Here is a 23,447-nt window from a genome sequence, read left to right on the forward strand (position 1 = left end):
CACGGACCGGATTGGGCAAGTACAAATGGATGTTTCTCTGCTAAGGCAGGATATGCAGAAGATCCGAGAACGAGTGGGTGAAACTGAACATCGGATATCGGCTTTGGAGGATGCTGCTCCACCCTTGCAGTTGAAGGTGGCGGACCTGTCTGCCCAAGTGACATCTATGCAGGCTAAAATGTCAGATATAGAAGGGAGATTGCGGCGCAACAACGTCCGATTTGTCGGGCTCCCCGAGAGAGCGGAGGGCACCTCCCCGGAGTCATTTCTTGAAGGGTGGCTTATTGATCTATTTGGCAAGGAGGCATTTACCTCTCAATTTGCGGTGGAGAGGGCGCACAGGCTTCCACCTAGGCCGCCGCCGCCGGGGGCCCCGGCTAGAACATTTATTGCACGCTTCCTGCATTTCAAGGACCGTGATGCGGTGCTCCGTCTGGCCCGAACAAAGGGCCCTATTCAACAAGATGGACATAATATTTCCGTATTTCCTGATTTTGCCCTGGAGGTGCAAAAGAGCCGATCTCAATTTATTCACGTCAAGCGTCAGCTCAGAGACCGCAATATACAATATGCTATGCTGTTTCCAGCCAAGTTGCGGGTGGTGCTTAACAACACCACTCATTTTTTTACATCTCCTCAAGATGCTGGTGCATGGCTGGAACGTCAACCACGTTCTCCTTGATGATGTGTTGTTGCTCAGATGTTGATTTCATTCTTCTTGCACCGCTGTTTCTATTTATCTGATGCATATTCCTGTGAATATAAATGCACTGTGGGGATATATGCGATGTGGGGCGAATAGAAATGGGGCAAAATTATGGTACTGCTTGCTATGCATCGTTATGATATGGCGGTAACGGTCAGCCCCACATTGTTTTACTACTGTTTGATGCTTTATAATGGGGCATGTGCCTAGCTATGTTGTTTTTTCTTTTTTTTTCAGGGTTGGGGTACTACTTCTTTCTACAAGTTGTGGAGAGCTCTTGCCGAAAATAGTGTAGGGGCTTTTCCTAAGGTTCTTTGGTTAGGCCCTTATCCCTTAGTTTGGTTACTTAATGGGAGTTATGGGATCCAGGTATGCCTTAAGTTTGCGAGGTGATACAGGGTGGGTGCGGGGGGGGTTAGTCTGTTTTTTTCTAAGCCATCACTTTTTAGTTCTGTGCGTACTGTGCAATGACACGCTATATCCGTACGATACTGCTCTGTGCTCTTTTGTCTCCTGGGGCGTAGGGGGACTGGTTGCTCTTGTCCCTGTTTATTGTTTGCTCAGCCTTGCTCTGCTGCGATGCCAGGTTTTGATGTATGTCTCTTTAATCTATCCTGTTGCACCTTCCTTCTATAATTTCCATGTCTGCTGTTTCTGAGGGGCTTCGTCTGCTCAGCTGGAATGGTCGGGGATTGAATGAGAAAATTAAAAGATCGTTGGTCCTGACTCAGGTTAAAAAATACCAGGCGGACATAATTTGTCTTTCTGAAACACATTTGCAAGGAGGTAGGGTGTTGGCACTTAAAAAACCATGGGTTAGTCACGTGTATCATTCCACTTTCTCTAGCAGTGCCAGAGGCGTTTCTGTAATGATTAGAAAGTCCGTACAATTTCACCTGGATGACTGTGAAACTGACCAATATGGCAGATACGTCTTCCTACGAGCCCATATCAACTGCAGATTGTTCCATGTATTAGCAGTATATGTCCCCCCGCCATATAATAATGAGGTTCTCCGTCATGCTGCCCGATTCCTGGCCCGGTCCCCTGCTACCCCTGTAATATGCCTAGGGGATTTCAACAATGTTATGGATGGTGGTATGGACAGGTGGAGGGAGTCTGTTGCGTCCTCCCCTCCCCTAGCGTCCCCTACCCCGTTCGCAAGACTGGTGGGGGAGCTGGGGCTGGAGGATGTATGGAGATGTCGTAATCCCACAGCTACTCACTTCTCCTGTCAGTCCGCTACCCATCATGCTTTTTCCCGTATTGATTTGGTTTTGGTTTCTCCTGATCTGTCCCCGGACGTGCTGGCGGTAGATTATCTCCCTAGGGGTATATCGGATCACTCTCCTGTTTTAGTTACAGTTAATATTGGTTGGGAGCGGGGTGCAAAAATGTGGAAGCTTAACCCCTTTTGGTTGACTTTGCTGGGGGAGGGTGCAGACCTGATTGCCGCTTGGGAAGGGTTCCAGGAAGACAATTTACTATTCAGTGATCTGCCGCTAAAACATGATGCTTTTAAAGCGTTTTTGCGAGGCTCCTTTATAAAGCGGATCTCTGAAGTTAAAGCGTTCAGTAAGAGGGAGGAGGTGCGGTTGGAATCTTTGTGCCGGCAGTTGGAGTCTCAATACCTTATTACCCATCTGCGATCTGATGAGCTGTTGTGGAAGAGCGCGCAGAGCGAGTGGTCGGATTGTTTATTTGAGAAATCCAGGCGTAGACTCCTTTTTGCAGGACATGAGCAGTATTTTCGGGCGGAGATGAATGGCAGCTACTTGGCTTTTTTGGCCCGGTCCGATTCCCCTAGAACTGTAATTCAGTGTGTGAAGAACTCTGCTGGCCAATTGTGTTACTCTGGATCAATGGTGGCGGAGACGTTCCGTAGTTATTACTCCTCGCTCTATGCCTCCCGAGCCAGTTACTCTGACGATCAGCTTCGGGATTTTTTGGCCCAGTTGACCTTGCCATGCTTGTCCCGGGAGGACTCGGGGGCTTTGGATGCACCTATCACGTTGGAAGAAGTGGAGGCTGCGATCCTGTCTCTCCCGGCGTCTAAGGCACCGGGATCCGATGGGCTTCCGGGGGAAGTCTATAAAAAATACAGTACGTTTTTTGCCCCCTATCTCCTACAATTGTTTGACTTACTCTTAGAGGGTAGGGCTCTCCCGCGCTCTATGGCCGAGGCCAATATAATTGTCCTGTTGAAACCAGGGAAGGACCCCCTGCTCCCCGAGTCTTATCGACCCATTTCCCTCCTCAATACTGATGTCAAGATACTGGCAAAAATCTTGGCATCTCGATTGAATTTGGTAATTGCAACAATAATTCACCCGGACCAGACTGGCTTTATGCCAGGTAAGTCCACGGCCCAAAATTTGCGTAGACTGTTCTGTCATCTCCAGAGGGGTGATGTGGTGGGGTCGGACGCGGTGGTGGTGTCCCTTGATGCGGCCAAAGCGTTCGACTCCGTAGAATGGAGGTACCTGTGGGGGGTGCTGGAGAAATTTGCTTTTGGCCCTCGATTTATTAGCTTTATCCAGTTGTTGTATTCCTTGCCTGTGGCTCGGGTGACGGCTAATGGTTTCACGTCTGAGCTTTTTGCGTTGGAGAGGGGCACTCGACAGGGTTGCCCCCTATCTCCTGCACTGTTTGCAATCGCCGTGGAGCCGTTGGCCGGCCTGCTGCGCAGTAATGGTAGGGTCAGGGGCGTTGAGATTGGGGGTCATGTGGATGTGGTAGCGCTATACGCGGATGACATGCTTCTTTTTTTGCAAGACTCTGATGACTCCCTACAAGCAGTGTTACAGGTAGTGGAAAATTTTGGTATCTTTTCCGGTCTACTAATTAACTGGGACAAATCCCACATTTTCCCCATCTCTGGCCTTCTCCCGGAAAATACACAAGGGGCGTATCCTTTGAAATGGACATTGCGGTTCAAGTATTTAGGCATCTGGATTACTCCTATGGCGCGTAGCTATGTGGCCCAAAATATTGACCCCATTCTAGCGACATTTAAAGAGAAGGCTCATAGCTGGAAAAAACTACCGTTGTCTGTCCTGGGTCGGGTTAATCTATTTAAAATGGTGATGCAGCCAAAATTCCTTTATGCTCTACACAATTCTCCGGTATACCTCCCCAAGAAGATCTTTACTGTTATAGAGGGCGTTCTGTCCTCATTTATATGGGGTGGCAGGCCAGCGAGAGTCTCTATCAGGACATTATGCAGATCTCAGATGTCCGGCGGGGCAAGTCTCCCTGATCTCAGACTATACTATGTAGCGGCTCAGCTGTCTCATCTGAGTGAATGGATCGGGGATTCTCTAGGTACTACGGTGAGGGGATTTCTGGCTGAGCGGGCGGAGTGCTCTCCTACTTTCTCTCTTTCTCCTCTTCAGCTTCTCCTCTCTGGTCTCTCAGCGCCTGGCTTGCCTCCCCTGTTGCGTCAAGCCTTGCTCATCTGGCGCTATGCACACACTTTATATGATTGGGAGGGACATGATGCCGGTACTCCATTGTGGTTCAATAGTGCATACCCTGAGCTATATGAGATGTCGCTAGATAATATATGGATTGCTAGGGGTGTCGTGGCGCTGGGTCAGCTGTACCACGATGGAGTGCTGAAGTCATTTCAGCAACTGAAGATCGAATTTGATGTACCTAATACTGCTCTGTTCCGGTATTTTCGGCTTAGACATGCTGTACAAACTCAATTCCCTCATGGCCCACCACTGATTGTTGACTCACCTGTTAGGACGATGCTTACTTCTCTGAGTCAGAGGGGGAGGGTGTCTACCATATATGCTGCTTTAAATAATAGAAGCTACCCCGATCTATTAAATAATCTCCGTATTAAATGGGAGACTGATTTGGGGCGCTTGTCCCATGAGCAGTGGCTCCAGATTATGAGCTCCCTTAGATACACTACGCCGTGTATAAGATATAAGCAGGTTTTTTTCTATATTTTACACAGGGCCTATCGTACTCCAGTTACTATGCAGAGGGCTGGTCTTAGGGAAGATTCTAACTGCCCCAGGTGTCGGGCAGCCGATGCCGGATTTTGGCACTTACTGTGGGATTGCCCTGAGATTTCCCTTTTTTGGCGTAAAGTGTGGAGTGATGTGATCATGACAGCACCGTCCCTCCCTACATTAGATCCTGGTATATGCTTGTTTGGGTTAGATCTTGAGGAAACACACTCTGTCTTACTGTATAAATATGTCCTGTGTCTCACTACGCTGGCAAAAGTTGTTATTGCTAGGGTCTGGTTCTCGGCAGATGTACCTAGGGTGGAGCACTGGAGGGCGTTGGTGAACGAGGTAATTCGTCATGAGAGGCATATGTATAAAATACGGGGTTCCACCTCTCGATTTACGGAGATGTGGGATCGCTGGAGTAGCACATGGCTGGGCGGGCAAGTATTGAGCACTTGAGCGACATTCGTAATAATATTGATATTCTATGTCGTGTACACATATGCGAAAAGAATTAACACGCACACCGAACTGTGATCTGAAAATACCTGTTTATTGATGGCAATTGTTATAATTTATTTCAATGTTGTTGTTTTGTCTTGTTGTGTCAATGTGTTACAAAACTCAATAAAAAATTACTTGATTTAAAAAAAAAAAAAAGTCGGCAGTGTTTTGCTAATCACTGCCATAAAAATAGGTAAAAAACCACGAATGACATCGACATCGGAAGAAAAGAAAAACCCGAATACGACAGCTTAGTAAATCCATCGTAATCAATTCAAAAAGTTGCAATTTTACACTGTCGATGTCATTCGTGATTGAACTTGGACATGAATTTGGAAAATACGAATCTTAGTAAATGTACCCCATAGTGTGGTTGTTACATAGGGATATGTATACAGCTATACATGCATATGGGGGGGATTTAAATTGTTTATGCGCATCCAGGCGCGCTCGATCTCCCATCTAAAGTGACGGGAGATCCGGGGGCGCTATTCAGTTATTTATTTTTATTGCTAAATTTGAATAAAGTTCTGGATGCGACGTGAAATGTGCCGCTTGGGCGTCCAAAATGGGTCACTTTTCGCGCATTACTTCTCGCTAACACTGGGGGCGGCGAGAAGAAACGTCGGAGCCGGCGGTTGTTCGTGGCCCAACGGAGCAACAATTGAATTGCTCTGTTGGTCGCCATTCCCCCCATTGTTTGTGACTTATATTGCTGTGATATTTTCGGATTGTTTATTAAAAGTTCTGTTTTATCCCATCACTGGTATATATTGGAGAGCGTGCCGCTGTATCAGAGGAGTTTCTCCTTCCGTGTGCCCATACATGTAGCTCTCCCGGTGCACCTCTCCCACTCTCACCAGTGACCATTAGGCAGAGACGGTGGATATATTTTCTGTTTTATCCCATCACTGGTATATATTGGAGAGCGTGCCCCTGTATCAGAGGAGTTTCTCCTTCCGTGTGCCCATACATGTAGCTCTCCCGGTGCACCTCTCCCACTCTCACCAGTGACCATTAGGCAGAGACGGTGGATGTATTTTCTGTTTTATCCCATCACTGGTATATATTGGAGAGCGTGCCGCTGTATCAGAGGAGTTTCTCCTTCCGTGTGCCCATACATGTAGCTCTCTCGCTGCACCTCTCCCACTCTCACCAGTGACCATTAGGCAGAGACGGTGGATATATTTTCTGTTTTATCCCATCACTGGTATATATTGGAGAGCGTGCCGCTGTATCAGAGGAGTTTCTCCTTCCATGTGCCCATCCATGTAGCTCTCTCGGTGCACCTCTCCCACTCTCACCAGTGACCATTAGGCAGAGACGGTGGATGTATTTTCTGTTTTATCCCATCACTGGTATATATTGGAGAGCGTGCCGCTGTATCAGAGGAGTTTCTCCTTCCATGTGCCCATCCATGTAGCTCTCTCGGTGCACCTCTCCCACTCTCACCAGTGACCATTAGGCAGAGACGGTGGATGTATTTTCTGTTTTATCCCATCACTGGTATATATTGGAGAGCGTGCCCCTGTATCAGAGGAGTTTCTCCTTCCGTGTGCCCATACATGTAGCTCTCCCGGTGCACCTCTCCCACTCTCACCAGTGACCATTAGGCAGAGACGGTGGATGTATTTTCTGTTTTATCCCATCACTGGTATATATTGGAGAGCGTGCCGCTGTATCAGAGGAGTTTCTCCTTCCGTGTGCCCATACATGTAGCTCTCTCGGTGCACCTCTCCCACTCTCACCAGTGACCATTAGGCAGAGACGGTGGATGTATTTTCTGTTTCATGTATGAGATCCCTGACTACATTAATCTGTGCTTTGTGTGTCAGCATGCAGGGCGGGGAGCTGTTCACTCGCATCCAGCAGCGGGGAGACCAGGCCTTCACTGAGCGAGGTGAGAACACGGAGCCCGGAAGCCGATGTGCGCCGCATGTATTGTAGATGGTTGGGCTCCGGCTCATGTGACAGGTGCTATTGTACCTGACATCTAACCACAGGTGCGCAACTAGCATAAGACTCGGCATACGAGATATATTCACCGCAACAAGATGGCGGAGTGTGTGTTGGCACAGGGGAAGGAGGCAGTGAGGCAGGGGCAGGACCCCATAGCAGGATTGGGGGGCTGTGGGAGGAGGTGCTGTGTCACCCGGCTATTCCCCGTCACTGCACTTGTTCTGTGTGGTTGGCAGATTTCTGACAGTGGCGGAAACGCCTCACTGACTGACAGATTATAGGAATGAAATAGAGGGGTGGAGAGGATTTATTATAGGGTGTTTCCCCTGCACTGCGGACACAAAGGGGTCTATTCATGAAGAAGTGAAAAGAGTGGAGAAGTGAGCCAGCGGAGAAGTTGTCCATGGCAACCAATCAGCATTGAAGTAACATTTATAATTTGCATACTATACAATTGTACGGAGCAGCTGATTGGTTGCCATGGGCAACTTCTCCACAGGTTCACTTCTCCACACTTTTACCTGCTTCATGAATAGACCCCAAAGTGCCTCTCCCACACTGCGATACATGTCTAGGTGCGGCTGTCTCTCCCACACTGCTATACACGTCTAGGTGCGGCTGTCTCTCCCACACTGCTATACACGTCTAGGTGCGGCTGTCTCTCCCACACTGCTATACACGTCTAGGTGCGGCTGTCTCTCCCACACTGCTATACACGTCTAGGTGCGGCTGTCTCTCCCACACTGCTATACACGTCTAGGAGCGGCTGTCTCTCCCACACTGTGATACACGTCTAGGTGCGGCTGTCTCTCCCACACTGCTATACACGTCTAGGTGCGGCTGTCTCTCCCACACTGCGATACATGTCTAGGTGCGGCTGTCTCTCCCACACTGCTATACACGTCTAGGTGCGGCTGTCTCTCCCACACTGCTATACACGTCTAGGTGCGGCTGTCTCTCCCACACTGCTATACACGTCTAGGAGCGGCTGTCTCTCCCACACTGCTATACACGTCTAGGTGCGGCTGTCTCTCCCACACTGCTATACACGTCTAGGTGCGGCTGCCTCTCCCACGCTGCTATACACGTCTAGGTGCGGCTGTCTCTCCCACACTGCGATACACGTCTAGGTGCGGCTGTCTCTCCCACACTGCTATACACGTCTAGGTGCGGCTGTCTCTCCCACACTGCTATACACGTCTAGGTGCGGCTGTCTCTCCCACACTGCTATACACGTCTAGGTGCGGCTGTCTCTCCCACACTGCGATACACGTCTAGGTGCGGCTGTCTCTCCCACACTGCGATACACGTCTAGGTGCGGCTGTCTCTCCCACACTGCGATACACGTCTAGGTGCGGCTGTCTCTCCCACACTGCGATACACGTCTAGGTGCGGCTGTCTCTCCCACACTGCGATACACGTCTAGGTGCGGCTGCCTCTCCCACACTGATATACACGTCTAGGTGCGGCTGCCTCTCCCACACTGCGATACACGTCTAGGTGCGGCTGCCTCTCCCACACTGCTATACACGTCTAGGTGCGGCTGTCTCTCCCACACTGTGATACACGTCTAGGTGCGGCTGTCTCTCCCACACTGATATACACGTCTAGGTGCGGCTGTCTCTCCCACACTGCGATACACGTCTAGGTGCGGCTGTCTCTCCCACACTGCGATACACGTCTAGGTGCGGCTGTCTCTCCCACACTGCGATACACGTCTAGGTGCGGCTGTCTCTCCCACACTGCTATACACGTCTAGGTGCGGCTGCCTCTCCCACACTGCGATACACGTCTAGGTGCGGCTGTCTCTCCCACACTGCTATACACGTCTAGGTGCGGCTGTCTCTCCCACGCTGCTATACACGTCTAGGTGCGGCTGCCTCTCCCACACTGCGATACACGTCTAGGTGCGGCTGCCTCTCCCACACTGCTATACACGTCTAGGTGCGGCTGTCTCTCCCACACTGCGATACACGTCTAGGTGCGGCTGTCTCTCCCACACTGCGATACACGTCTAGGTGCGGCTGTCTCTCCCACACTGCGATACACGTCTAGGTGCGGCTGTCTCTCCCACACTGCTATACACGTCTAGGTGCGGCTGCCTCTCCCACACTGCGATACACGTCTAGGTGCGGCTGTCTCTCCCACACTGCGATACACGTCTAGGTGCGGCTGTCTCTCCCACACTGCGATACACGTCTAGGTGCGGCTGTCTCTCCCACACTGCGATACACGTCTAGGTGCGGCTGTCTCTCCCACACTGCTATACACGTCTAGGTGCGGCTGCCTCTCCCACACTGCGATACACGTCTAGGTGCGGCTGTCTCTCCCACACTGCTATACACGTCTAGGTGCGGCTGTCTCTCCCACACTGCGATACACGTCTAGGTGCGGCTGCCTCTCCCACACTGCGATACACGTCTAGGTGCGGCTGTCTCTCCCACACTGCGATACACGTCTAGGTGCGGCTGTCTCTCCCACACTGCTATACACGTCTAGGTGCGGCTGTCTCTCCCACACTGCGATACACGTCTAGGTGCGGCTGTCTCTCCCACACTGCTATACACGTCTAGGTGCGGCTGTCTCTCCCACACTGCTATACACGTCTAGGTGCGGCTGTCTCTCCCACACTGCGATACACGTCTAGGTGCGGCTGTCTCTCCCACACTGCTATACACGTCTAGGTGCGGCTGTCTCTCCCACACTGCGATACACGTCTAGGTGCGGCTGCCTCTCCCACACTGCTATACACGTCTAGGTGCGGCTGCCTCTCCCACACTGCTATACACGTCTAGGTGCGGCTGTCTCTCCCACACTGCTATACACGTCTAGGTGCGGCTGTCTCTCCCACACTGCTATACACGTCTAGGTGCGGCTGTCTCTCCCACACTGCGATACACGTCTAGGTGCGGCTGTCTCTCCCACACTGCGATACACGTCTAGGTGCGGCTGTCTCTCCCACACTGCTATACACGTCTAGGTGCGGCTGTCTCTCCCACACTGCTATACACGTCTAGGTGCGGCTGTCTCTCCCACACTGCGATACACGTCTAGGTGCGGCTGTCTCTCCCACACTGCTATACACGTCTAGGTGCGGCTGCCTCTCCCACACTGCGATACACGTCTAGGTGCGGCTGTCTCTCCCACACTGCTATACACGTCTAGGTGCGGCTGTCTCTCCCACACTGCTATACACGTCTAGGTGCGGCTGTCTCTCCCACACTGCTATACACGTCTAGGTGCGGCTGTCTCTCCCACACTGCTATACACGTCTAGGTGCGGCTGCCTCTCCCACACTGCTATACACGTCTAGGTGCGGCTGTCTCTCCCACACTGCTATACACGTCTAGGTGCGGCTGTCTCTCCCACACTGCGATACACGTCTAGGTGCGGCTGCCTCTCCCACACTGCGATACACGTCTAGGTGCGGCTGTCTCTCCCACACTGCTATACACGTCTAGGTGCGGCTGCCTCTCCCACACTGCGATACACGTCTAGGTGCGGCTGCCTCTCCCACACTGCTATACACGTCTAGGTGCGGCTGCCTCTCCCACACTGCTATACACGTCTAGGTGCGGCTGTCTCTCCCACACTGCGATACACGTCTAGGTGCGGCTGTCTCTCCCACACTGCTATACACGTCTAGGTGCGGCTGTCTCTCCCACACTGCTATACACGTCTAGGTGCGGCTGCCTCTCCCACACTGCTATACACGTCTAGGTGCGGCTGCCTCTCCCACACTGCTATACACGTCTAGGTGCGGCTGTCTCTCCCACACTGCGATACACGTCTAGGTGCGGCTGTCTCTCCCACACTGCTATACACGTCTAGGTGCGGCTGCCTCTCCCACACTGCTATACACGTCTAGGTGCGGCTGTCTCTCCCACACTGCGATACACGTCTAGGTGCGGCTGCCTCTCCCACACTGCTATACACGTCTAGGTGCGGCTGCCTCTCCCACACTGCTATACACGTCTAGGTGCGGCTGCCTCTCCCACACTGCGATACACGTCTAGGTGCGGCTGCCTCTCCCACACTGCTATACACGTCTAGGTGCGGCTGCCTCTCCCACACTGCTATACACGTCTAGGTGCGGCTGTCTCTCCCACACTGCGATACACGTCTAGGTGCGGCTGTCTCTCCCACACTGCTATACACGTCTAGGTGCGGCTGTCTCTCCCACACTGCTATACACGTCTAGGTGCGGCTGTCTCTCCCACACTGCTATACACGTCTAGGTGCGGCTGCCTCTCCCACACTGCTATACACGTCTAGGTGCGGCTGTCTCTCCCACACTGCTATACACGTCTAGGTGCGGCTGTCTCTCCCACACTGCTATACACGTCTAGGTGCGGCTGCCTCTCCCACACTGCTATACACGTCTAGGTGCGGCTGTCTCTCCCACACTGCAATACACGTCTAGGTGCGGCTGTCTCTCTCACACTGCTATACACGTCTAGGTGCGGCTGTCTCTCCCACACTGCTATACACGTCTAGGTGCGGCTGTCTCTCCCACACTGCTATACACGTCTAGGTGCGGCTGCCTCTCCCACACTGCTATACACGTCTAGGTGCGGCTGTCTCTCCCACACTGCGATACACGTCTAGGTGCGGCTGTCTCTCCCACACTGCGATACACGTCTAGGTGCGGCTGTCTCTCCCACACTGATATACACGTCTAGGTGCGGCTGTCTCTCCCACACTGCGATACACGTCTAGGTGCGGCTGTCTCTCCCACACTGCGATACACGTCTAGGTGCGGCTGTCTCTCCCACACTGCTATACACGTCTAGGTGCGGCTGCCTCTCCCACACTGCTATACACGTCTAGGTGCGGCTGCCTCTCCCACACTGCGATACACGTCTAGGTGCGGCTGTCTCTCCCACACTGCTATACACGTCTAGGAGCGGCTGTCTCTCCCACACTGCTATACACGTCTAGGTGCGGCTGTCTCTCCCACACTGCTATACACGTCTAGGTGCGGCTGTCTCTCCCACACTGCTATACACGTCTAGGTGCGGCTGTCTCTCCCACACTGCTATACACGTCTAGGTGCGGCTGTCTCTCCCACACTGCTATACACGTCTAGGTGCGGCTGTCTCTCTCACACTGCTATACACGTCTAGGTGCGGCTGTCTCTCCCACACTGCTATACACGTCTAGGTGCGGCTGTCTCTCCCACACTGATATACACGTCTAGGTGCGGCTGTCTCTCCCACACTGTGATACACGTCTAGGTGCGGCTGTCTCTCCCACACTGCGATACACGTCTAGGTGCGGCTGTCTCTCCCACACTGCGATACACGTCTAGGTGCGGCTGTCTCTCCCACACTGCGATACACGTCTAGGTGCGGCTGTCTCTCCCACACTGCGATACACGTCTAGGTGCGGCTGTCTCTCCCACACTGCGATACACGTCTAGGTGCGGCTGCCTCTCCCACGCTGCTATACACGTCTAGGTGCGGCTGTCTCTCCCACACTGATATACACGTCTAGGTGCGGCTGTCTCTCCCACACTGCGATACACGTCTAGGTGCGGCTGTCTCTCCCACACTGCGATACACGTCTAGGTGCGGCTGCCTCTCCCACGCTGCTATACACGTCTAGGTGCGGCTGTCTCTCCCACACTGCGATACACGTCTAGGTGCGGCTGTCTCTCCCACACTGCTATACACGTCTAGGTGCGGCTGTCTCTCCCACACTGATATACACGTCTAGGTGCGGCTGTCTCTCCCACACTGCGATACACGTCTAGGTGCGGCTGTCTCTCCCACACTGCGATACACGTCTAGGTGCGGCTGTCTCTCCCACACTGCTATACACGTCTAGGTGCGGCTGTCTCTCCCACACTGCTATACACGTCTAGGTGCGGCTGTCTCTCCCACACTGCGATACACGTCTAGGTGCGGCTGTCTCTCCCACACTGCTATACACGTCTAGGTGCGGCTGCCTCTCCCACACTGCTATACACGTCTAGGAGCGGCTGTCTCTCCCACACTGCTATACACGTCTAGGTGCGGCTGTCTCTCCCACACTGCTATACACGTCTAGGTGCGGCTGCCTCTCCCACACTGCGATACACGTCTAGGTGCGGCTGCCTCTCCCACACTGCTATACACGTCTAGGTGCGGCTGTCTCTCCCACACTGCTATACACGTCTAGGTGCGGCTGTCTCTCCCACACTGATATACACGTCTAGGTGCGGCTGTCTCTCCCACACTGCGATACACGTCTAGGTGCGGCTGTCTCTCCCACACTGCTATACACGTCTAGGTGCGGCTGTCTCTCCCACACTGCGATACACGTCTAGGTGCGGCTGCCTCTCCCACACTGCTATACACGTCTAGGTGCGGCTGTCTCTCCCACACTGCTATACACGTCTAGGTGCGGCTGTCTCTCCCACACTGCGATACACGTCTAGGTGCGGCTGCCTCTCCCACACTGCGATACACGTCTAGGTGCGGCTGTCTCTCCCACACTGCGATACACGTCTAGGTGCGGCTGCCTCTCCCACACTGCTATACACGTCTAGGTGCGGCTGTCTCTCCCACACTGCTATACACGTCTAGGTGCGGCTGTCTCTCCCACACTGCGATACACGTCTAGGTGCGGCTGCCTCTCCCACACTGCGATACACGTCTAGGTGCGGCTGTCTCTCCCACACTGCGATACACGTCTAGGTGCGGCTGCCTCTCCCACACTGCTATACACGTCTAGGTGCGGCTGTCTCTCCCACACTGCTATACACGTCTAGGTGCGGCTGTCTCTCCCACACTGCTATACACGTCTAGGTGCGGCTGTCTCTCCCACACTGCTATACACGTCTAGGTGCGGCTGTCTCTCCCACACTGCGATACACGTCTAGGTGCGGCTGTCTCTCTCACACTGCTATACACGTCTAGGTGCGGCTGTCTCTCCCACACTGCGATACACGTCTAGGTGCGGCTGCCTCTCCCACACTGCTATACACGTCTAGGTGCGGCTGCCTCTCCCACACTGCGATACACGTCTAGGTGCGGCTGTCTCTCCCACACTGCGATACACGTCTAGGTGCGGCTGTCTCTCCCACACTGCGATACACGTCTAGGTGCGGCTGTCTCTCCCACACTGCTATACACGTCTAGGTGCGGCTGTCTCTCTCACACTGCTATACACGTCTAGGTGCGGCTGTCTCTCCCACACTGCTATACACGTCTAGGTGCGGCTGTCTCTCCCACACTGCTATACACGTCTAGGTGCGGCTGTCTCTCCCACACTGATATACACGTCTAGGTGCGGCTGTCTCTCCCACACTGCGATACACGTCTAGGTGCGGCTGTCTCTCCCACACTGCGATACACGTCTAGGTGCGGCTGCCTCTCCCACACTGCTATACACGTCTAGGTGCGGCTGTCTCTCCCACACTGCTATACACGTCTAGGTGCGGCTGCCTCTCCCACGCTGCTATACACGTCTAGGTGCGGCTGTCTCTCCCACGCTGCTATACACGTCTAGGTGCGGCTGTCTCTCCCACACTGCGATACACGTCTAGGAGCGGCTGTCTCTCCCACACTGCGATACACGTCTAGGTGCGGCTGCCTCTCCCACACTGCTATACACGTCTAGGTGCGGCTGTCTCTCCCACACTGCTATACACGTCTAGGTGCGGCTGCCTCTCCCACACTGCGATACACGTCTAGGTGCGGCTGTCTCTCCCACACTGCTATACACGTCTAGGTGCGGCTGTCTCTCCCACACTGCTATACACGTCTAGGTGCGGCTGTCTCTCCCACACTGCGATACACGTCTAGGTGCGGCTGCCTCTCCCACACTGCTATACACGTCTAGGTGCGGCTGTCTCTCCCACACTGATATACACGTCTAGGTGCGGCTGCCTCTCCCACGCTGCATTTGGCTGCTACAGTGCGCAGTTACTTCGATAATGTTAGCCAGTGAGCCCCGCTATGTCCAGGTGACGGGGACGTTGTTGGTGAGGTTAGGACTGGATATGGTTTGGTGTGATACGTGCTCAGAATTCGCTCCTCTTTCTTCAGAGGCCTCGGAGATCATGCGTGACATAGGAATGGCCATACAGCACTTACATGGGCTGAACATCGCTCACAGGGATGTAAAGGTTGGTACATACATGAATGTGCTTTACGTGGCGGCTGCACGGCTTGTGTCACCGTGTCATTCCGTGTCTCTGTCTTTTCCCCCAGCCGGAGAATCTCCTCTACACGACCAAGGACAGCAACGCGCAGCTTAAGATCACAGATTTCGGCTTCTCCAAGGAGACGACCATTCAGAACGCTCTGCAGACTCCGTGTTATACTCCGTACTATGTTGGTGAGTAAAGTCTGTGTGTGTGTGGGAATGGGGGGAATGCAGCCGGGGAGACAGACTTCCAGGGTGGGTGCAGCTCCGTACTTGCTGGGTGTTAGATTGTCAGTCAGGGCTGGTGCCACCACTCTGTGAGTGTAGTCAGTCACTGAGGCTGATGGGGTTACGTCACCACGCTGTGAGTGTAGCCAGTCACTGAGGCTGTTGGGGTTACGTCACCACGCTGTGAGTGTAGCCAGTCACTGAGGCTGTTGGGGTTACGTCACCACGCTGTGAATGTAGCCAGTCGCTGAGGCTGTTGGGGTTACGTCACCACGCTGTGAGTGTAGCCAGTCACTGAGGCTGTTGGGGTTACGTCACCACGCTGTGAGTGTAGCCAGTCACTGAGGCTGTTGGGCTTACGTCACCACGCTGTGAGTGTAGCCAGTCGCTGAGGCTGTTGGGCTTACGTCACCACGCTGTGAGTGTAGCCAGTCACTGAGGCTGTTGGGCTTACGTCACCACGCTGTGAGTGTAGCCAGTCACTGAGGCTGTTGGGGTTACGTCACCTCTCTGTGAGTGTAGCCAGTCACTGAGGCTGTTGGGGTTACGTCACCACGCTGTGAGTGTAGCCAGTCACTGAGGCTGTTGGGGTTACGTCACCACGCTGTGAGTGTAGTCAGTCACTGAGGCTGTTGGGGTTACGTCACCACGCTGTGAGTGTAGCCAGTCGCTGAGGCTGTTGGGGTTACGTCACCACGCTGTGAGTGTAGCCAGTCACTGAGGCTGTTGGGGTTACGTCACCACGCTGTGAGTGTAGTCAGTCACTGAGGCTGTTGGGGTTACGTCACCACGCTGTGAGTGTAGTCAGTCACTGAGGCTGTTGGGGTTACGTCACCACGCTGTGAGTGTAGCCAGTCGCTGAGGCTGTTGGGGTTACGTCACCACGCTGTGAGTGTAGCCAGTCACTGAGGCTGTTGGGGTTACGTCACCACGCTGTGAGTGTAGCCAGTCGCTAAGGCTGTTGGGGTTACGTCACCACGCTGTGAGTGTAGCCAGTCGCTGAGGCTGTTGGGGTTACGTCATCACTCTGTGAGTGTAGCCAGTCACTGAGGCTGTTGGGGTTACGTCATCACTCTGTGAGTGTAGTCAGTCACTGAGGCTGTTGGGGTTACGTCATCACTCTGTGAGTGTAGCCAGTCACTGAGGCTGTTGGGGTTACGTCACCACTCTCTGAATGTAGCCAGTCGCTGAGGCTGTTGGGGTTACGTCACCACTCTGTGAGTGTAGTCAGTCACTGAGGCTGTTGGGGTTACGTCACCACTCTGTGAGTGTAGCCAGTCGCTGAGGCTGTTGGGGTTACGTCACCACTCTCTGAATGTAGCCAGTCGCTGAGGCTGTTGGGGTTACGTCACCACTCTGTGAGTGTAGTCAGTCACTGAGGCTGATGGGGTTACGTCACCACTCTGTGAATGTAGCCAGTCGCTGAGGCTGTTGGGGTTACGTCACCACGCTGTGAGTGTAGCCAGTCACTGAGGCTGTTGGGGTTACGTCACCACGCTGTGAGTGTAGCCAGTCACTGAGGCTGTTGGGCTTACGTCACCACGCTGTGAGTGTAGCCAGTCGCTGAGGCTGTTGGGGTTACGTCACCTCTCTGTGAGTGTAGCCAGTCGCTGAGGCTGTTGGGGTTACGTCACCACGCTGTGAGTGTAGCCAGTCACTGAGGCTGTTGGGGTTACGTCACCACGCTGTGAGTGTAGCCAGTCACTGAGGCTGTTGGGGTTACGTCACCACGCTGTGAGTGTAGCCAGTCGCTGAGGCTGTTGGGGTTACGTCACCACGCTGTGAGTGTAGCCAGTCACTGAGGCTGTTGGGGTTACGTCACCACGCTGTGAGTGTAGCCAGTCGCTAAGGCTGTTGGGGTTACGTCACCACGCTGTGAGTGTAGCCAGTCGCTGAGGCTGTTGGGGTTACGTCATCACTCTGTGAGTGTAGCCAGTCACTGAGGCTGTTGGGGTTACGTCATCACTCTGTGAGTGTAGTCAGTCACTGAGGCTGTTGGGGTTACGTCATCACTCTGTGAGTGTAGCCAGTCACTGAGGCTGTTGGGGTTACGTCACCACTCTCTGAATGTAGCCAGTCGCTGAGGCTGTTGGGGTTACGTCACCACTCTGTGAGTGTAGTCAGTCACTGAGGCTGTTGGGGTTACGTCACCACTCTCTGAATGTAGCCAGTCGCTGAGGCTGTTGGGGTTACGTCACCACGGTGTGAGTGTAGCCAGTCACTGAGGCTGTTGGGGTTACGTCACCACGCTGTGAATGTAGCCAGTCGCTGAGGCTGTTGGGGTTACGTCACCACGCTGTGAGTGTAGCCAGTCGCTGAGGCTGATGGGGTTACGTCACCAGTCTGTGAGTGTAGCCAGTCGCTGAGGCTGATGGGGTTACGTCACCACGCTGTGAGTGTAGCCAGTCGCTGAGGCTGATGGGGTTACGTCACCAGTCTGTGAGTGTAGCCAGTCGCTGAGGCTGATGGGGTTACGTCACCACGCTGTGAGTGTAGCCAGTCACTGAGGCTGTTGGGGTTACGTCACCACGCTGTGAATGTAGCCAGTCGCTGAGGCTGTTGGGGTTACGTCACCACGCTGTGAGTGTAGCCAGTCGCTGAGGCTGATGGGGTTACGTCACCAGTCTGTGAGTGTAGCCAGTCGCTGAGGCTGATGGGGTTACGTCACCACGCTGTGAGTGTAGCCAGTCACTGAGGCTGTTGGGGTTACGTCACCACGCTGTGAGTGTAGCCAGTCGCTCAGGCTGTTGGGGTTACGTCACCACGCTGTGAGGGTAGCCAGTCACTGAGGCTGTTGGGGTTACGTCACCAGTCTGTGAGTGTAGCCAGTCGCTGAGGCTGTTGGGGTTACGTCACCATGCTGTGAGTGTAGCCAGTCGCTGAGGCTGTTGGGGTTACGTCACCACTCTGTGAGTGTAGCCAGTCGCTGAGGCTGTTGGGGTTACGTCACCAGTCTGTGAGTGTAGCCAGTCGCTGAGGCTGTTGGGGTTACGTCACCACTCTGTGAGTGTAGCCAGTCGCTGAGGCTGTTGGGGTTACGTCACCTCTCTGTGAGTGTAGCCAGTCACTGAGGCTGTTGGGGTCACGTCACCACGCTGTGAGTGTAGCCAGTCACTGAGGCTGTTGGGGTCACGTCACCACGCTGTGAGTGTAGCCAGTCACTGAGGCTGTTGGGGTTACGTCACCACGCTGTGAGTGTAGCCAGTCGCTGAGGCTGTTGGGGTTACGTCACCACGCTGTGAGTGTAGCCAGTCACTGAGGCTGTTGGGGTTACGTCACCACGCTGTGAGTGTAGCCAGTCGCTCAGGCTGTTGGGGTTACGTCACCACGCTGTGAGTGTAGCCAGTCACTGAGGCTGTTGGGGTTACGTCACCACGCTGTGAGTGTAGCCAGTCGCTGAGGCTGTTGGGGTTACGTCACCACGCTGTGAGTGTAGCCAGTCGCTGAGGCTGATGGGGTTACGTCACCAGTCTGTGAGTGTAGCCAGTCGCTGTGGCTGTTGGGGTTACGTCACCATGCTGTGAGTGTAGCCAGTCGCTGAGGCTGTTGGGGTTACGTCACCACGCTGTGAGTGTAGCCAGTCGCTGAGGCTGTTGGGGTTACGTCACCACGCTGTGAATGTAGCCAGTCACTGAGGCTGATGGGGTTACGTCACCACGCTGTGAGTGTAGCTAGTCGTTGAGGCTGTTGGGGTTACGTCACCACGTTGTGAGTGTAGCCAGTCGCTGAGGCTGTTGGAGGTTACGTCACCACTCTGTGAATGTAGCCAATCGCTGAGGCTGTTGGGGTTACGTCACCACTCTGTGAATGTAGCCAGTCGCTGAGGCTGTTGGGGTTACGTCACCTCTCTGTGAGTGTAGCCAGTCACTGAGGCTGTTGGGGTTACGTCACCACGCTGTGAGTGTAGCCAGTCACTGAGGCTGTTGGGGTTACGTCACCACTCTGTGAGTGTAGCCAGTCACTGAGGCTGTTGGGGTTACGTCACCACGCTGTGAGTGTAGCCAGTCACTGAGGCTGATGGGGTTACGTCACCACGCTGTGAGTGTAGCCAGTCACTGAGGCTGATGGGGTTACGTCACCACGGTGTGAGTGTAGCCAGTCACTGAGGCTGTTGGGGTTATGACTGTAGCCAGTCGCTGAGGCTGATGGGGTTACGTCACCACTCTGTGAATGTAGCCAGTCACTGAGGCTGTTGGGGTTACGTCACCACTCTGTGAGTGTAGCCAGTCGATGAGGCTGTTGGGGTTACGTCACCATGCTGTGAATGTAGTCAGTCACTGAGGCTGTTGGGGTTACGTCACCACTCTGTGAATGTAGCCAATCGCTGAGGCTGTTGGGGTTACGTCACCACGCTGTGAGTGTAGCCAGTCACTGAGGCTGTTGGGGTTACGTCACCAGTCTGTGAGTGTAGCCAGTCACTGAGGCTGTTGGGGTTACGTCACCTCGCTGTGAATGTAGCCAATCGCTGAGGCTGTTGGGGTTACGTCACCACTCTGTGAGTGTAGCCAGTCACTGAGGCTGTTGGGGTTACGTCACCACTCTGTGAGTGTAGCCAGTCACTGAGGCTGTTGGGGTTATGACTGTAGCCAGTCGCTGAGGCTGATGGGGTTACGTCACCACTCTGTGAGTGTAGCCAGTCACTGAGGCTGATGGGGTTACGTCACCACGCTGTGAGTGTAGCCAGTCACTGAGGCTGTTGGGGTTACGTCACCACTCTGTGAGTGTAGCCAGTCGCTGAGGCTGTTGGGGTTACGTCACCACTCTGTGAGTGTAGCCAGTCACTGAGGCTGTTGGGGTTACGTCACCACTCTGTGAGTGTAGCCAGTCACTGAGGCTGTTGGGGTTATGACTGTAGCCAATCGCTGAGGCTGTTGGGGTTATGTCACCACTCTGTGAGTGTAGCCAGTCGCTGAGGCTGTTGGGGTTACGTCACCACCCTGTGAATGTAGCCAGTCACTGAGGCTGATGGGGTTACGTCACCACGGTGTGAGTGTAGCCAGTCACTGAGGCTGATGGGGTTACGTCACCACGGTGTGAGTGTAGCCAGTCGCTGAGGCTGATGGGGTTACGTCACCACTCTGTGAGTGTAGCCAGTCGCTGAGGCTGTTGGGGTTACGTCACCACGCTGTGAATGTAGCCAGTCGCTGAGGCTGATGGGGTTACGTCACCACGCTGTGAATGTAGCCAATCGCTGAGGCTGTTGGGGTTACGTCACCACTCTGTGAGTGTAGCCAGTCGCTGAGGCTGTTGGGGTTACGTCACCACTCTGTGAGTGTAGCCAGTCGCTGAGGCTGTTGGGGTTACGTCACCACCCTGTGAATGTAGCCAGTCACTGAGGCTGATGGGGTTACGTCACCACGGTGTGAGTGTAGCCAGTCACTGAGGCTGATGGGGTTACGTCACCACGGTGTGAGTGTAGCCAGTCGCTGAGGCTGATGGGGTTACGTCACCACTCTGTGAGTGTAGCCAGTCGCTGAGGCTGTTGGGGTTACGTCACCACGGTGTGAGTGTAGCCAGTCACTGAGGCTGATGGGGTTACGTCACCACGGTGTGAGTGTAGCCAGTCGCTGAGGCTGATGGGGTTACGTCACCACTCTGTGAGTGTAGCCAGTCGCTGAGGCTGTTGGGGTTACGTCACCACGCTGTGAATGTAGCCAGTCGCTGAGGCTGATGGGGTTACGTCACCACGGTGTGAGTGTAGCCAGTCACTGAGGCTGATGGGGTTACGTCACCACGGTGTGAGTGTAGCCAGTCGCTGAGGCTGATGGGGTTACGTCACCACTCTGTGAGTGTAGCCAGTCGCTGAGGCTGTTGGGGTTACGTCACCACCCTGTGAATGTAGCCAGTCACTGAGGCTGATGGGGTTACGTCACCACGGTGTGAGTGTAGCCAGTCACTGAGGCTGATGGGGTTACGTCACCACGGTGTGAGTGTAGCCAGTCGCTGAGGCTGTTGGGGTTACGTCACCACGGTGTGAGTGTAGCCAGTCACTGAGGCTGATGGGGTTACGTCACCACGGTGTGAGTGTAGCCAGTCGCTGAGGCTGATGGGGTTACGTCACCACTCTGTGAGTGTAGCCAGTCGCTGAGGCTGTTGGGGTTACGTCACCAGTCTGTGAGTGTAGCCAGTCGCTGAGGCTGATGGGGTTACGTCACCACGGTGTGAGTGTAGCCAGTCACTGAGGCTGATGGGGTTACGTCACCACGGTGTGAGTGTAGCCAGTCGCTGAGGCTGATGGGGTTACGTCACCACTCTGTGAGTGTAGCCAGTCGCTGAGGCTGTTGGGGTTACGTCACCACGCTGTGAATGTAGCCAGTCGCTGAGGCTGATGGGGTTACGTCACCACGCTGTGAATGTAGCCAATCGCTGAGGCTGTTGGGGTTACGTCACCACTCTGTGAGTGTAGCCAGTCGCTGAGGCTGTTGGGGTTACGTCACCACGCTGTGAATGTAGCCAGTCGCTGAGGCTGATGGGGTTACGTCACCACGCTGTGAATGTAGCCAATCGCTGAGGCTGTTGGGGTTACGTCACCACGCTGTGAGTGTAGCCAGTCACTGAGGCTGTTGGGGTTACGTCACCTCGCTGTGAATGTAGCCAATCGCTGAGGCTGTTGGGGTTATGACTGTAGCCAGTCACTGAGGCTGTTGGGGTTACGTCACCACGCTGTGAATGTAGCCAATCGCTGAGGCTGTTGGGGTTACGTCACCACGCTGTGAGTGTAGCCAGTCACTGAGGCTGTTGGGGTTACGTCACCTCTCTGTGAGTGTAGCCAGTCGCTGAGGCTATTGGGGTTACGTCACCACTCTGTGAGTGTAGCCATTCGCTGAGGCTGTTGGGGTTACGACACCAGTCTGTGAGTGTAGCCAGTCGCTGAGGCTGTTGGGGTTACGTCACCTCTCTGTGAGTGTAGCCAGTCACTGAGGCTGTTGGGGTTACGTCACCACGCTGTGAGTGTAGTCAGTCACTGAGGCTGTTGGGGTTACGTCACCACGCTGTGAATGTAGCCAGTCACTGAGGCTGTTGGGGTTACGTCACCACGCTGTGAATGTAGCCAGTCGCTGAGGCTGTTGGGGTTACGTCACCTCTCTGTGAGTGTAGCCAGTCGCTGAGGCTGTTGGGGTTACGTCACCACGCTGTGAATGTAGCCAGTCGCTGAGGCTGTTGGGGTTACGTCACCACGCTGTGAGTGTAGCCAGTCACTGAGGCTGTTGGGGTTACGTCACCACGCTGTGAGTGTAGCCAGTCGCTGAGGCTGTTGGGGTTACGTCACCACGCTGTGAGTGTAGCCAGTCACTGAGGCTGATGGGGTTACGTCACCACGCTGTGAGTGTAGCCAGTCGCTGAGGCTGTTGGGGTTACGTCACCTCTCTGTGAGTGTAGCCAGTCGCTGAGGCTGATGGGGTTACGTCACCACGCTGTGAGTGTAGCCATTCGCTGAGGCTGATGGGGTTACGTCACCACGCTGTGAGTGTAGCCAGTCACTGAGGCTGTTGGGGTTACGTCACCAGTCTGTGAGTGTAGCCAGTCGCTGAGGCTGATGGGGTTACGTCACCAGTCTGTGAGTGTAGCCAGTCGCTGTGGCTGTTGGGGTTACGTCACCATGCTGTGAGTGTAGCCAGTCGCTGAGGCTGTTGGGGTTACGTCACCACGCTGTGAGTGTAGCCAGTCGCTGAGGCTGATGGGGTTACGTCACCACGCTGTGAGTGTAGCCAGTCGCTGAGGCTGTTGGGGTTACGTCACCACGCTGTGAATGTAGCCAGTCACTGAGGCTGATGGGGTTACGTCACCACGCTGTGAGTGTAGCTAGTCGTTGAGGCTGTTGGGGTTACGTCACCACGCTGTGAGTGTAGCCAGTCGCTGAGGCTGTTGGGGGTTACGTCACCACTCTGTGAATGTAGCCAATCGCTGAGGCTGTTGGGGTTACGTCACCACTCTGTGAATGTAGC

General features: G+C 54.4%; 1 protein-coding gene across 1 annotated transcript in view; it reads left to right on the plus strand.

The window, feature by feature from the left end:
- The window catches only part of MAPKAPK3 (MAPK activated protein kinase 3), a 102,146-nt gene that overhangs the window by 51,074 nt on the left and 27,625 nt on the right, over positions 1-23,447 (plus strand). Inside the window, exons 3-5 of the mRNA XM_063941383.1 lie at positions 7,017-7,081; positions 15,174-15,253; positions 15,339-15,465. Coding sequence (XP_063797453.1) covers positions 7,017-7,081; positions 15,174-15,253; positions 15,339-15,465 — 272 coding nt within the window. The remainder of the gene's footprint in view (positions 1-7,016; positions 7,082-15,173; positions 15,254-15,338; positions 15,466-23,447) is intronic.

Source organism: Pseudophryne corroboree, chromosome 9, assembly GCF_028390025.1.
Source record: "Pseudophryne corroboree isolate aPseCor3 chromosome 9, aPseCor3.hap2, whole genome shotgun sequence".
Taxonomy (NCBI): Eukaryota; Metazoa; Chordata; class Amphibia; order Anura; family Myobatrachidae; genus Pseudophryne; species Pseudophryne corroboree.